The 15,701-nt window shown below is 34.2% G+C and overlaps 1 protein-coding gene across 2 annotated transcripts in view; it reads right to left on the bottom strand.

Moving 5' to 3' along the window:
* Positions 1–8,785: 8,785 nt before the first annotated feature.
* The window catches only part of LOC113492476 (hemicentin-2), a 181,157-nt gene continuing 174,241 nt past the window's right edge, over positions 8,786–15,701 (bottom strand). The window contains exons 11-16 of one of the 2 annotated variants that reach the window (XM_026869936.1): positions 13,299–13,488; positions 11,692–11,825; positions 11,367–11,547; positions 10,862–11,109; positions 10,428–10,586; positions 8,786–10,226 (exon numbers count right to left, since the gene is read on the bottom strand). In XM_026869936.1, the coding sequence (XP_026725737.1) occupies positions 9,966–10,226; positions 10,428–10,586; positions 10,862–11,109; positions 11,367–11,547; positions 11,692–11,825; positions 13,299–13,488 (1,173 nt within the window). In that variant the 3' untranslated portion in view covers positions 8,786–9,965. The remainder of the gene's footprint in view (positions 10,227–10,427; positions 10,587–10,861; positions 11,110–11,366; positions 11,548–11,691; positions 11,826–13,298; positions 13,489–15,701) is intronic. The other variant, XM_026869938.1, reaches the window with a different exon arrangement.

Below are 15,701 nucleotides of genomic sequence, written 5' to 3'. Positions count from 1 at the left end.
GTATCTTCTATTTCTATTAGAATCTGAATCAGCTGCTCTTTCAAGTGACCTTCTAGTTCTTACTCCATCTCTACATGCTTTTATTACTTTTCTGTACTCGTTTTCCTCACTATTTCCTGGAACAGGTTTATTTAATTCTATATGTATTTGTTCACTCTCTATACTTTCTTCTTCATCAAGTATTTCTTTGTATTCATGTCTACAGGCCGGTTCATTCATAAATTTCACATCACGAGTAATAAAAATTTTTCTTGTTATAGGGTCATGTATTCTATAGGCTTTGGATTGAATATCATAACCAACGAAAATTCCCAACTGTGAACTCGACTCAAATTTTCCTCTCTGCTTTCCTTTGTCCTTATAATATACTTTAGAACCGAATATTTTCATATATAAAACAGAAGGTTTCTTACCTTTCCATATTGTAAATGGTATCTCACCATTTAAAGCAGTAGTTGGGCATCGATTCCTTATGTAATTAGCAGTGTTAATCGCTTCTGCCCAAAATGCTGGAGGGCTTCCTGACTGACGCATCATGCATCGTGCCATTTCAACCAATGTACGGTTTTTCCTTTCAGCGATCCCATTTTGTTGGGGTGTGTAAGGCGCTGTCAGTCTCCTCCTGATACCTTCTTGCCTCAAATACTTATCAAATTCATTGTTAATGTACTCACGGCCATTATCCGACTGAAGATTCTTTATCTTCTTTCCAGTTAATTTCTCTGCATAGGCCTTATATGTTTTGAAGACGTTAAAAACATCACTTTTGTTGGCTATAAAGTAGACTTCACACCATCTGGATTTGTCATCGATGAATGTGACAAAATATTTTTTACCACCATAAGACTGAGACTTCATTGGACCACAAACGTCACTATGTACTATTTCTAATAACTCATTAGTACGCTGTCCACTCGACTTTGGAAAGGGGACACATGTCAGTTTTTCACTTGTACATATATCACATTCAGACAATTTTTCATTATCTTTAAATGTTAAGCCATATACTAGGCCGCTCTTTGCCATAGCCTTCAAGTCACGCTCATTGAGATGTCCAAGACGTTGGTGCCAAATATCTATAGATTTCTTCACATTCTCAACATTACTCACAGTATTTTGACTCATACGCGCGTGGTATAAATTTCCAACACGATCAGCACGCATATGGACCTTTCCATTTACATCACATACAATTGCTTCATTTTTCTTGAAGCGGACTTCGAACCCGTGGTCTGTTATTTTCGCCACTGATAATAGGTTGGTTCGTAAATCCGATACGTAGAATACTTGTTGTAAATTAATTTGGCGTTCTTCACTGCCCGTATCTACTGAAATGCTTACTTTACCCGTGCCAGTAATTTGCGTTCTCTCACTGTTAGCCAAATTTAGTTCTGAGTTTAATCGCGTAAAGTCCTCGATCATCTGTTTCTCATTGCATATATGACCCGTGCAACCGCTATCAATGCACCAAACAGGATTGACCTGCTCACCTAGTAAAACATCTTCTGTAGTACTCAATAACATCGTTGTCTTTTGCTCATTATCGCCATCGCGTCCTAATTGCTGTGCACTGTGCTTATGCTTGCCTGTATGCTTGAACTTGCAATCTCTCGCCAAATGCCCACGCCGACCACACCGATAGCACTCAACATAAGCTTTACGGCCATGGTTCTCATAATTCTTCTTCAGATTGGCGTGTTTGTTGATACGTCTGACGAACATAGCCCCCTGGTCAACAGTTTGTGATTTACGACCTTCGTAATCTTCGATAATTTTCACTTTTAACAAATCAGTTGAGGGTAGATCGTCACGCGATTCTATTGCTGTCCGGAACATTGCAAACGAATCTGGCAAACTGTATAATAATAGAATGGCTAGCAGTTCGTCTATCACTATTAAGCCGATTTCCCTTAGCTTCTTGACTGCTTCAAAAAAATCTGCGATGTGCTTTTTTAAGTCATCTTCCTCTCGCATTCGCGTCAACACAAGTTTTTTCAACAGTGACGCTTTTCTCGCCGGCCCACTTGACTGATACATAGATTTAAGTTTATCCCATATAGCTCTGGAACTTTCTAAGCCATCTAAAGCCGCCAACTCGCTTGAACTGATCGCCAATAAAATGTCTGACTCGGCTTTGCCGTCCATTTTCACCCATTCTGTATATTTAGGGTCATTTGGTGACGGTTTTAAAATAGCACCCGATACATACTCCCATAAATCATTCTTCTTCAGAATAGCTCGCATATGTATCTTCCATGTATCATAATTATCACCAGTAAGTTGATCGATTTTAATTGATGCGGCCATATTTGTAAGTTTTTTCAACTTCAAAACATAAACACGACATCAATAAAATATCTTCTCAAGTTCAAGTTCAACGCAGTAATTAGCACAAAGGAAAACGTAACCCGCAAGTCCACGTTAGCTTAACTTGCATAGACACGTTTACGACGCGTTTATAACTTTGTTTACGACAAAACTTTTTTAATGTCCAAATCACTTTAAATCCAGTCTGTAATGCACTAAATCGATTGTTTTTCACTCACTGGGCCCATAACCTGAAGGGTTATGAATAATTAGGCGATAATTAATGCGAATATTATATATTAACAAGCAAAAGTATTTGTTACAATGATAATGCCGGCGAATCGCATTCGACAACTGTCACAATCAAAAGATACGCTAGTTAACATATTATCAACTAGAGGGCGCTACTCACGCACTTCGTGTTACACCAACATAAATCTCAAAGCAAAATTGTCGTGGAAGCGAGATGCAGTTATACTCACTGTAGAATGCCATCTCACTTCGCAACGGAATCTGTCCCTTTTAAGAGCCCATGCCAGGCGTTCAGATACAAGCCATCTCGCTTATCAGACCAAAAACATAAACAAAACAAAATTTACGATTGCAGTTTGGACCACGAAAATGAAACTTTCAACAGAATTTGACTCTTATCACAGGGTAGTAAAGTTCATTTTCCAAATTTTGGTCAATACGAACGTTGTAGGTGGTACTGACTCCACAAAAAGTCGGGCCTTTTGTTTCGTACGTTACCTGCGAAAGCTGTAAATAAATGCAAATTGCTGGAAGCACTCTCTTGCCTCACACCCTTCGGACTGCCGGCTGATTGATCCTGTAAATGTTTAAGTATTCGCTGCTAAGAGTATTTAGGCAATTAGTGTTGGGTATCAGTTACGAATATTTTATAGAAATGGTAATTGATGTTGTGTTTGTTTCCTGTATTTGTTCGATTGGTAATTTGTTTTTGCTGTAAAGTCTCTCTCTTAATCTGTGATTTTTGTATAATGGATGGCGAATTTTTTGAAAAGATAATAACTATTGTTTGATGCTATAAGTACCATTTGATTTGAATTTTACCAATTCTAGAAGCAGTTCTATGTATTTACTATAACTTAAAGAAAAAAGTATGTCTATGTTTTGAGAAATTATACTACTTTGACCTTAAAATCAAATTCTGACATTCGAGTAATCCTAGACTAAGCTAAGAAACCTTTACTTAACTTAGCCCTAGGGCCTGTATGATATTTACAAAGAGTTCACCTATATTTCAGTGGAATTTATATATTTTAAACTTGTTTTCGCAAAATATAGCTTTGATTCAAATTTATTTCATAAAAAAATAAACCACTTGCTTCTTAATCTTAATATAAGTATATCAGATCTTAATATTTTTTTGAAACTTTCTATTCCCTCACCCCTAGTACCTAATATTATAAATACAAAGAAGTGTTATCTGTGAAAGTTTTTTATTACGCTTTCACGTGATTATTTTTAATTTATTCTACATTTTCTTATCCGGATAATAAAATACGAATTATGCTTTATAGCAAAAAAATGGGTGGATCCACGGAAATCTCTGGTTTTATTATATACAATTTTACAAAATTGTAATTAAAAATACAAATAAATAAACTATGTTATCAGTTGTCAGCTCAATATAAATTCATAGCAGCATTAATTTAATTTTAAAACATAATTTTACAGTTATCACTATTTATCAAAATAATAATATGTTAATTATGAAGAGTCGCTGTAAATTAAATGTGAGCGTATAAGCCTTGAATACGTCATGAAAATTAATTTTGATTTGTAACAATATTCATAATCCTTATTGATCGTCGTTTTTGTTTTAATATTTACCATCATACAGAAACAGTTCAGGGGCCATAGCCAAACACCAGTAATACCTTATGTGTGGAAAAGAGATGAAGCTCTAGGAAGTGTATTGTGCTGTCACGCTTCCATAATCCTATTTCGTTAAGTCGTGTTAGTATACCTTCTGAGTCAAAAACTAAAACAGCTGACAACTGGTCAACCAATTTTTTTTTCAGCTTAAAATATTTTCTGATACAGATAATGATAATTTTCTAAAAAGTAGTGAAAAATATGATGGTAGCAACTGAAAATCTGACAGTATACGACGTCACAATTTTTTTCTATAAATAGGTAAAACACACTACCCTTAAAATAGATTCCACGTTTCTCTATTGTTTTTTTTCCGCAGAACATTTAACTAATAAGCTGAATAGGTGGACCTAATGTGCGGACATTAGCGGGAGTGCGGTTAAAAGGGTGTTGAAGTGAGCTCGTAAATTCAGGATCGACCAATGGTGTGTATTGAGAAGCTTCGAGAAAAATCTTGGACATGATTTTGATGGTACAGGTTTTTTTTCGGTATGACAGTTTTCTATGCATTTTTTTACCGTCCGATAGTTTGCCATTTGTTGTAACATAAGGCTAATTTCATTGACAGCCCTATATTTTGTTAGATTTTTGTAATAAATTAATCTTAATAATGGAAAACTAATTTGGATAAGTTTGTTTTGACTATATCGGTCATAAAAGATAAAATATCTGAATGAGTATCTTGTTTATTATAATAAATGATTTTCTTTGTGATAGCATATAAAATTTCACATGCTATCTATGTTATTATTGTTTGTGATTTAGACCGAATCCATACTAATATATCAGGTTATTTCAGGAAAATCCCATCGTAAAATTATTACAGTGTTAGGTAGCCCATTTATAAGGATAACAATTCATACCATCACGTTATGATTACCTAATCGAAGCAGTAATCAAATATATTGCAAAACGGGCCAAAGACGTGTGCTATCTAAAACTGTTAATCCGATTTGTAAAAATCATTATTTCTTCATAACAGTGCGTTCGCGCATAATATGTAAGACCTTCGTGACAATCTCAAACGTTTGGTCCTCATGGCTTAAGCAAAACACGCAATGTGTGCTATCCTCGAACAGCACCTTAAATACTATTATTTATAATTAGGCCCTTAAATTTAAACTATGTTTATTTAGTACTAAAATAGCTCATAATTTTCGCAGAGCTTCGGCCGAAGTCTTCATAAACACACACTTTAGTCGCATAGCTCCTATAAAGGGGCGACCACATAATAGTTTGACAAACTAAGAGTTATTGCGTCTCAGTCAAGTTTGGCCAGTCCGTAAGTTTTCTGCCTTTCGGTGAATACCTCCAGAGATTGTTCAGTAATAAATGTGTTTACTGTCATTGTTGCTAAACTATTCACTTTGATGAAGATTTTGATTCGTAAACTTTGAAAATTACGGAATTAGTTTGTTTAATTTTCTATTCGTGTTTTAGTTTGAGAGCATTGATTTTGTTGAGCCATATCAAATTATGTTTTATAAATTATATCGGTTTATTTTAAAGGCTTTGTGTTAAAGGCGAAGTAGTACCTAACCAAAAATGTTTCAATAAACAAAATATACTTACTTGTCAAAATACACGAGCGTTTTTATTGGTTTCTTGATTTAAGTGAAGCTAAGGTGCCTAAAAATTTTAAGTACTTTTCTATAAACTTGAAGTCATTCAAAAGCGCTCCGAAACATGAAGTCGAACTTTATAAGAAAAAAACGTCAAAGCCATGTGGCCTTCATCGTCATCGAAACGAAAAGTCGTATCCATGCATTTGAACTTAATTTATTGACCTTAACGACTGTTAAAATGACAGCTGGCTAGATAACAGTGGCAAGACATACAGATCATCATGTAAACTGATGTTTATTCGGAGTTTTTTTTTTGGTAATTTATTATTCATACACTTTTATAGCTAACCACCAGTGTGAGGGTGCTTGTCACTTGACTGTTTTTATGTTATTTTTATTATTTACAGGTACCTTCATAATAGCTAAATACTTCTGAAGTAAAACCCACTCACTAGGATTCTTTCGACGAAACTCCAAACAAAATAAAACATCAAAAGCAAACGTTTCCGAATATTTCCATTTATTTTCGTTTTCCAATAGTTTAGTGAAAACATTTCGACAGTTAGAAAGACTCCATTTTAAACTATTTACAATTATTTAACGTACAAACTTAATTGTTTTTAATAATAAAATTATTAACTAGCAACAAAACAGGATATTTAATATCCGCTAAAATTAAAAGTTGCAATTATTTAACTAACATTGTTAGTGTATTGTTTACCCATTGTTCGATGTTTCCCGTCTTAGGGCGCCATAAAGGTCCATGACTTAGTAAAACCTTTTCATTTAAACACAAAACACCACGAAACAAGACACAAAATTGTTACTCTACTTTTTATCAGTGTTACAACAAATTAATACATCACAAGCGATAACTGAATATTGATTTTATAATTATGTTCGAATCATACATTTTATACAAAAGGGGTACAAAACGTCTCATTCATTTTAGGGTCTCACAAATATGATTTAAACACTTGCACAAAGTCACAATCCAGATCCAAAATTTATAGACAAAAAAAGAATGTAAGTTCAGAATTAAGAGCCAATAACACAACTTATAGACATAAGTTCTTAATCATGAAATCACTTTACACAAAAAAAAGGAAATAGTTATCTTTAATAATAACATTAATCAACTGAAAGACATAAAAAACTATAATCTTGAAAATATTGATATTTATTTATATTAATAAAAAAAAATAACCTAGATCAAGATCTATTGCCATAATCGTTAGCAATTTTAATTACAATACCAACACAATTTCCTTTTCATGTAATTTAATTTAGTTCATAGGTTTTACAAAGTCACTTGCCAATTAACAAAGGCGATTACACCACTGTAAGACACAAATAGGATTATAACCGTTATTATACAAAACATATTTACATTGTTATTGTATGTACAAAACCCTTAATGGACAAAGTAATATGAACTATATTGTTATAGGCTCAAGTCTCATGTTCATTTGAGGTTAGTTCAGTTGTTTGACGACTTTTATTAATGAATAACTTTTTAGTGTTCATTGTCTCTAAAAAACTATTTTTTGGGTACTTATGGAACATTCTCTATAGACAATTCAGATAAATTCCATAGATATGGCCTTTTCTACACACCAAAAACACGGAACCCTAAAGCGCGGAAATGTCCAGAATAAGTCACTTTATTTAAAAAAGAGAATCATATAAACTTCTAAGCCACCCAGGTCACCAAAACGATGACAAAAAAACACCATCGGATTTTTCAAAGGTGGGTCAAAGAGAAAACGTCTATCCGACTCCTAAAACCTAATTAAAAGTTAGGATTCAAAGGGACTTTCGAATCCCATTTCCGAAGTATTACAAGCTGCATATGAATGGAGAAATCCATTTTTAATAACATTATTTCTTATACCAAATACCTCCATATTGTTTCTATCGTTTTCCCGAATTTAAATGTGGGTTAAGAAAAAAGGAAAATACAAGAACAAGCATTCTAGTCTAAAATTCTGACGTCAAACTATTGACATTTAAGAAAATAATTGGAATAAGGACACAAATAGAAATTAAATTGTTATAACTACTGACCTTTCTTACTAAATTAATATAAAATTTATACATTCAAAATTATTCCGTAAATAGCAAGGAGTGACGTCATTTCTTTGACCTTTTTAGGTACATTTTGTTACCAAAGTTTGGAAAAAATGTTCACTGGAATATAGAAAACAGATAAAACTTCATACACCTAACTTTATTGATAAAAATCTGAAGCCTTGATGTTGTATAACTCACTGTGCTACTGTGTTAATTTAACTAAGGCCCTTTTATTATATATTTTTTTCAATTATAAAATTTATTTAACTTTTATTTAACGAATATGTTTGACGTTTTGACAGTTATATGTCAAACGGCCATATTTATTCCTCAAATAAAACTTATTTGGCGTTTGAAAAATCGGCCCTAAAAGGAATTAATCGTGAAATATTGAATCATTTTGTATTATAGCTCTGGGTGAACCCAGTCTCAAATATGTGATATAAGTAAGAATACTATGTATGTGGATCAGTGACAGTATTGAGCTTAAAACAGTGAACCAATTCTGAGGATGTACCATCACTTCTTCATCGTCATCAACTGCATCTCTATCCCACAAATGTGTGTCTCTGTAGCAAATTTATTAGTAGCAGTGTTTCGTCCAAAAACACCATCAGAATGAACACAAGACTGGAGACAGTTCCTTTATTCATAAAATCCGACGATTCCTTGTCAAACCTGTTTCCCTAGTCAAGTCACAGCAAAAACACTCAAATGTATGGCAATGACATTTAAGACCTGTCAATTACATACATTCGAAGTTTTTCTGTCAACTGTAAGTCGGCATTTCCTTTGAGGGTGCGTAGTAGTGAGGGGTGTATTTTTGCGAAAATAATATAATTTTTATGAACAAAATCTGTAAAAGAAGCAGTTCTATTCGTACTTTAAAAAATATCACTAGCACGCATCCTTGGAGGAAACCCAATTTCTGTGAGACATTATTTTCGCCAAACGCTTTTTATGAATAACGGTTTAAAATCACAGTAGTGATAATTAATAACTAGATTATCAGTTTCTAACTATACTGTAGGAAATATTAGTCCAATCCTCAACACATTTCAAATTCCAAATTTTAATGGTATATTGATATTCATACAATTAGTTTATAAACATGCCTGCGTCGACAGATTACATTTTTACAAGTATGGCCCATGTATGGCAATGACATATTTTTGACAAGTCACGTCACATGTCACTTCAATACATTGAAAGGTCAAATAGTGTTGACGTTTGTAAAAATGTTAATAGTCCACGGAGGTTGGATTGTTTATTCTCACAACCATTTATAAACGGAAAAATAAACGTAACGACAATCCAATGTTACACTGTTTAACATTTTTCGAGTATAAATATCGTTTTTTTTTTTTAATTTATAACTAGAGTTTATATGCGTTATATTTACATTTTGATTTACAAACAAATTTTAACAGAATTTTCAATTATTTTATCCTACCTAATCAGAATTCGACTAACGTTAATATCAAGTACATGCTTACATGAGTTTATGCCACAACATAAATTTTTTCATTAAATGGTGCAACTTATTTTGCCAGATTTTCATGAAATATCACTTTTCTTTAAAGTATAATTTCCGTAACATGATGAATATTTTACTACATATAATTTACTAAGAACTTAATAACAATACAATTGGTAAATTTTACTACTTTCTGGAGGGATTAGAAACAATAACATAACGTAAAGGTAAATCTAACATACCTATGTTTTAAAATTCGAAACCTACAGTTAAGCAGTAATTAGGCTTTGTTCGAGATTATTGTTTCCTGACGAATGGCCAATCAAAATACCATCGACGTAAAAATAAATAGTGCACTGTGTTTTTTTTTTCACTCTGCAGTGTAATACTCTTTAAAGAACAACAAACATCGCATTTACAAAAAGTAAAAAGGGTTCTTATTGCTCTATAATATGTTCCTAAATTCTATGTTCAGTTACACAAAAAGAAATTGATATTATCATAGGAGTAAGTTTCAAAAACACTGACACATACAGCAAGTACTTGATATTAAAACAAAACACTAATCACTCGATTTAAAAAAAGTTTTGAGCACTTTAATAACACTGTCCTATTTACATGTCCTATAGTTGTGTAGTCTGTCAGAGCGGGGTATCGCGGGGAGGGAGGCGGGGTGCGGGCGCGGGCGCACCTGGCCGCGGCAACGTGCGCAAATGCTGCAGTGGAATACCACACCGCGCTTCGCCAATCACAGCCCCGCTACCGGCCAGCGTTGTGCCGCCAGCCAATGAGCTGCCGCGAGGCAGCGTGCACGAGCCTGATGCGAACCGCGCGGGCGGCGGTATGCCTGACGACGCGTTCTGGACGAACAGAACACCATAAGAATATCCTTCTTCGATCTGCTGGAGAGATTTGTACTCATAGGTATACATTACAAAATAAAACAAACATAAATAATTTACATAATCAATGGTAAAAGAAAGAAAGAAATATAATAGAACGGACATTCAGGAATCGGAATAGAAGGGAAGGAAGAGGAATCATGAAAAATTGATACATTGAGGTACTATCAGAAGAATTGAGAAAAACATATGGTAACTTACAGTGGGTTCATGCATTGGCGCATGCGCAGGTGGAGGCGCGGTCCTCAGCGGGCAGTACGCGGGCAATCCCCCGCGCACGCCGGCCACACTCCCGCGCGAGTTCCTACTGCCCAGTGGGGGGGATATGGTCGACACTTGCTGTTGCCGGTAGTAATCCATCTAATATGAAGTAAAACATATTTGTATTTACGGTAAAACATTTTTATTTTTTAAGTAATTTTTGGCTTTACTTTTTTTGTAGATAATTTTATTAGTCCCTGCATATCTTAGTCCCAAGGCTTGTCTCTATAAACTCAGCTTTTTACTGTCCAAGTGGGCGTGGTCCCACGGTTAAAGTCTATTCAATACCTTATCTTGGCATACCTTCGTAAACTCAACACTGAGATTATTTGAAGAATACAAGTATAGCAAACGGACTCCTCTAAAATCCTTACCTGCATTTGATCAGTATCTGACGGAATAATATCAGGATTCCTATCATCACTTTCGCTGTCTTCTTTCTCTCTCAGTTTATCTGGACTAGCTGGTTGTGACGACGGTGGTGGGGCCGACCGAGGTTTCCTCTTAGCGCAGCGTTGTCTCATAGCAATCATAAAGAGAATGAGCACGACCATAAGAATGATGCCACCACCAACGGCTACTGACATTGCTCCCGAGATTTGGAAGGCTGTTCGTGGTAGATCTGTGGAGACACCTTGAGATGAAGATGTGGTTTGATGATAGCATTTTTATTAATGGCATTGAAAGAATTAGTGAAACTCAACAGAATACGAAAGTACGTTACAATGTGTGATTAGTTGGTACTATTTTTTTTCTTAAAATCTTTATACCTAAAAAAGTCTATTTTTATCTTCATGTGCTATCAAACTTAGAATATGAATGTATGGCGTGACAGAAGATTAACTTGTACTCGTAAATAATTGTCTATAAACTCCATACCTAAACTTTTATCATGAACATGGTGTTTCTCCGGAGGTCTCAAGGTGCTGGCTCTCAACGGATAAGGATCTCCTCTGCCTTTAGCGTTATACGCCAGGACGGCTGCAGCGTATGTTCTTCCTGGTGCAAGGCCCACGGCAGTAAACCGTGGTACTGCACTTGAAACATTGGCTACAATTTCCTGTTGAAGAAAAAATGGTTCAAAATTTGTTGTTCTCGGGAAAGTCAATTCAAAAAGTAGGACTGTCCAAAATTTTTTAAGAAAAAGCTTTTTAGAAAAATCCTACCACTTTTTTATGAAACTTTCTGATTTTAATAGTCTTACCTGCGTAACAATTTCTCGGACTTCCAGAAGAAAAGACTGTGGCATGCCTCCGTTGAAACCTTCAGAACATCGAACCCCGAACGAAGTGAGCGATGCGTTAACTACGGTGCAGTTGTGGACTTGATCAGGACGACCTAAACGAAAAGACGTAAAATATTTTATAAGGAACTAGTTTTGGTCTGACTCTTAATAGCAATGGAAAACCACACTCTAAAATTCAATTTTATATGGTGTTGTTCTGTAGTGCAGTAAAAGCAAAACAATAGATAAAATTATGACGACCCATTTGGCAGCACGCCTAAGCGCTTAGCTTTTAAAACTTTCAAATTCCATTCGCACATGAAACTATTAGGATAGTCTTTAGAATTTTTGTCCAAACCGCTTTATTCTGTTGTGAATGGTATGAAAAAAGTTAGTTACTTAATTTGGCTTTGGCTGAAGCAACTCCGAATTCCAATTCATTCATTTATTGGATTCCTTTTTTATTATGTGTTTGCCAAATTATTATATACATATACACGGTGATTTTGTAGTCGTCTTACAAAAGCGGCCCAGTTCATGAATCCGGTGTAAAATACCACTAGGCGCGATTATTATTTTTTTATCATCAACTGAAATAATAAGTACGAAGAAAAATTAAACAAGAGAAATCTGAAATATACTCTTAAAAATGATAAAAACGCCGCCGTCACCATTGTTACAAGGCCCGGACCGCGTTCGCAACAGAGCTGTGTTTCTAAAAAACTACGAATTGCATCATAATATTGAATAAAAATTGCATTTTAAATTTATTCAAATCTCATATATACCTATTTTTTTTATCATGAACGTGTTCTAGTCATTAGATACATGAACTGGGCCGCTTTTGTAAGACGACTAGAAATCACGGTGCATATGTCAGGAACTACCATCAAGTTTATTATTTTATTACGCTATTACCAATACATAAGATTGATGGACATAAAAATATGAAGCTAATACAGAAAAGATTGGAAGACAGACATTTATAAAAACACTAAGTATAGACGTAACGTTCTCCTAAAACAAATATTCTAACAAGAAAAACACACAAAGATGTTAAATCTAAAAGACAACGTTATCTTCCAAAGAATAACAAAACAGACAAAATGTATTATGTTTCCCATACAAAATTAGATTGTTTTAGTTCATACACCCACGAGTCTCTACGTCTATCATGTTGAAGGTTCACAGAGAAATTTGAGCTGCCCTCCGGTGATACGTGGCATTTGCGGGATAAAATATACAAATTCATATTTTGGAAGGGTATAACATTAACTACACAGGTACAAGACCAAGTATTTACAGAAAATACGAATGGACATAAATTCTGTAAGATTTAATTTCAAAATCAAATTCGAAAGACAAAAGGATAACTAGATCTAGGGCCTGTCTGAGCTAAACTAACTTCTACCTACATATAGTATAGAATTAATACTCAGAATTTTTAAGAAACAAATTATTATTTTTTACAAAAGGTATTCGTTTACTTTAAAATTCTGTTTGACCCTACTACAACTAAATTCAAATCCAATACATGTTCCAAAATACGATGCTACTTAAATTATACTATATATTTTAGATCTTACCAGCAGCAATGATATGGTAGACACAAGGCACCCGTTGCTTGCCTATCCTGTTATGAGCCCAGCAGAGTAATGTTCCATAGTCCATCTCGGTGTGAGGAGTGTAGGTGACGGTGGAACTGGTACCAGCCCTAGAGACGTAGGTATCGCTGACCTCATTGCTGTTCGCTGTGTTGTTGAAGGTCCATCGGAACTATGGGAGAAGAAAGAAGTCAATCTATAGTGACATGGAAATATTTGTTTTTTGGTACGAGGCTTCGCTTCTAAGTGAACGAACCTAGACTGTAGTTTCTGTTTTGAAAAATTCAGTACCTATTTTGTTCAATATATAAAAATAGATTTAAACGAAAAAAAGAAGGATCAACTTTCAGTATAATAATTAAACAAAAAATTCCCTAACAACGAAAATTCATCTTGTTATTCAAAGCTTGTTGTTAGCCTATGTTGTAAATACCTATACAAAATATTCCTCTTTCCACGAATAACGATATCCAAGCCAAAACTCCTACATCATATGCAGGAACACAGCCTCATCGAGATTTATAATAGCATAAATATTAATATAGGTCGTAGAACGTACACACAGGGTAATAATTATTATAAATTCTTCTGTTTCGGGCATTAAACTCAGAAGTTATCTTTGGATTGTTGCCAAACAAGATCGAAGTTAGAATTTCGATACAATTGGGAATACATTTCATACGAACTGAGACCCCTGGTTTCATCCACGACCATTAATTACTGGTGGATGTAAAATCAGTCAAAATTTGAATTTGATCAAAGATTTTTGATCAACCAATTTGCCCAAAATGTTTAACATTCTTGACACGAAATACTTTTTCAGAAGGTATCACTTACAAAGACTAGTCTTTGGCAGTGATATCTTCTGAATAAGTTTTCAAATAAAAATCTCAAACAATATTCTAATTCATAACCTATTCTCTTTCATACATGAGTCAGTACGCAGAATATTGGCATCCTGCCATAGAGGCAGCAAGAATTAAAAGCCTACAGATGTCTTAAATAAGATTGTATACTATGTATAATGTTTCTTGGAAGGATTATGTCATGTGGGAGCTACCAGAAAATAACAACGGAACATGTTTGGGAACATATTATGTTATGTAACATGGAGTAAATAAGCGAAGAGTAATTTTAGTTTGACTTATCTTGCTATTAGAACGTTAAGCAAAACAAAATGTTCAATAAAGCTTTAAAATTTGATCTTAATCTTATGGAACCTTATCTCTCTCCTAATATGCGACTAGCTATCTTATGTTTTAGCATTCGCTCAGAACATTCATCCAGTCTTCATGATATCAGCCTATATACGTCCCGCTACTGGGCACAGGTTTCTTCCCGTGAGTTGGAGATTTCAGATTCCAATGTTTTTTTTATTGTTTGTCAACGGTGTCTTTCAATAATACATTAAAAAAGGACATAATATATTACTTTGAAGATCAAACCTTACCACAAATAAATAAATAGAACCGCAAGTTATGTCTCATGAGACTGTGTCAAGACATCAATATAATGATGAGAAATATAACATGTTTCTGGTATAATCTATTTTAATTTATTAAAGATGTTTCTAATGCTTCTTTAAAACATCGACGTCAGTCTTCTTTATCCTCTTCCAACTAATTCCATCTTAATAATGAGTTCACATTACTTATTCACGATTTCTTTACGTAAAAGTTAGACTCGTTGATTTTCATCAACTTCTTACTCACAAGTTTGTGAGTCTGTATTTAAAATTACATATTCAATTCCTTCCGGCTGTTGATAAAATTTTGATGAGATGGTAAATAATATACCGTTTAATTTTATTTTGGAAACAGAATTACGGAGTGAAGGACTTGATACTGTTTTTATCATGCCTGAAATATGGAGTTTATAAAATTGGTTTGCAGGATTGATGATTTTAAAGTTCGTTTTAAATTATGTACACGTAGATAAGAATTAGTACTTTATACATTAGTCAAAACTGTTAGTGTCTTATAGATATTGCAATACAAATTAACTCCTATACTGATACATTTAGCGTGCATTTTACAATGTAGTTGTTTTTCGAACGCTTTACGTTTCTTTTCGGGTTACTTTTTCCAAAAAAAAAGTAGGTTACAAGGAAGAAACGTCACAATTCAATTGTTATAATTGAAGCATTGTCTCAGGATGTACGGAGTGTTGCGGGGGTAGGGTTTATAAGGAAAACCACGTTGTAATTCCCCCTTGATTGGCAAATTTACCTTCTGTCTGTAGAAACTTATATATATTGAATAATATCTGACTAAATTACCCTATATCTGTTAGGGAATCTATAACTAACCGAGTTAAGGCGTGTTCCGCAATCAGAGACACCTAGGATGGGTGGGTCCGATTGTTTGTTATCAGTTTTGGGTAGTA

The sequence above is a fragment of the Trichoplusia ni genome, chromosome 4, assembly GCF_003590095.1.
Source record: "Trichoplusia ni isolate ovarian cell line Hi5 chromosome 4, tn1, whole genome shotgun sequence".
Classification (NCBI taxonomy): domain Eukaryota; kingdom Metazoa; phylum Arthropoda; class Insecta; order Lepidoptera; family Noctuidae; genus Trichoplusia; species Trichoplusia ni.
Note: the sequence above shows the minus strand (reverse complement) of the source record. Positions and strands in the feature narration are given on the sequence as shown.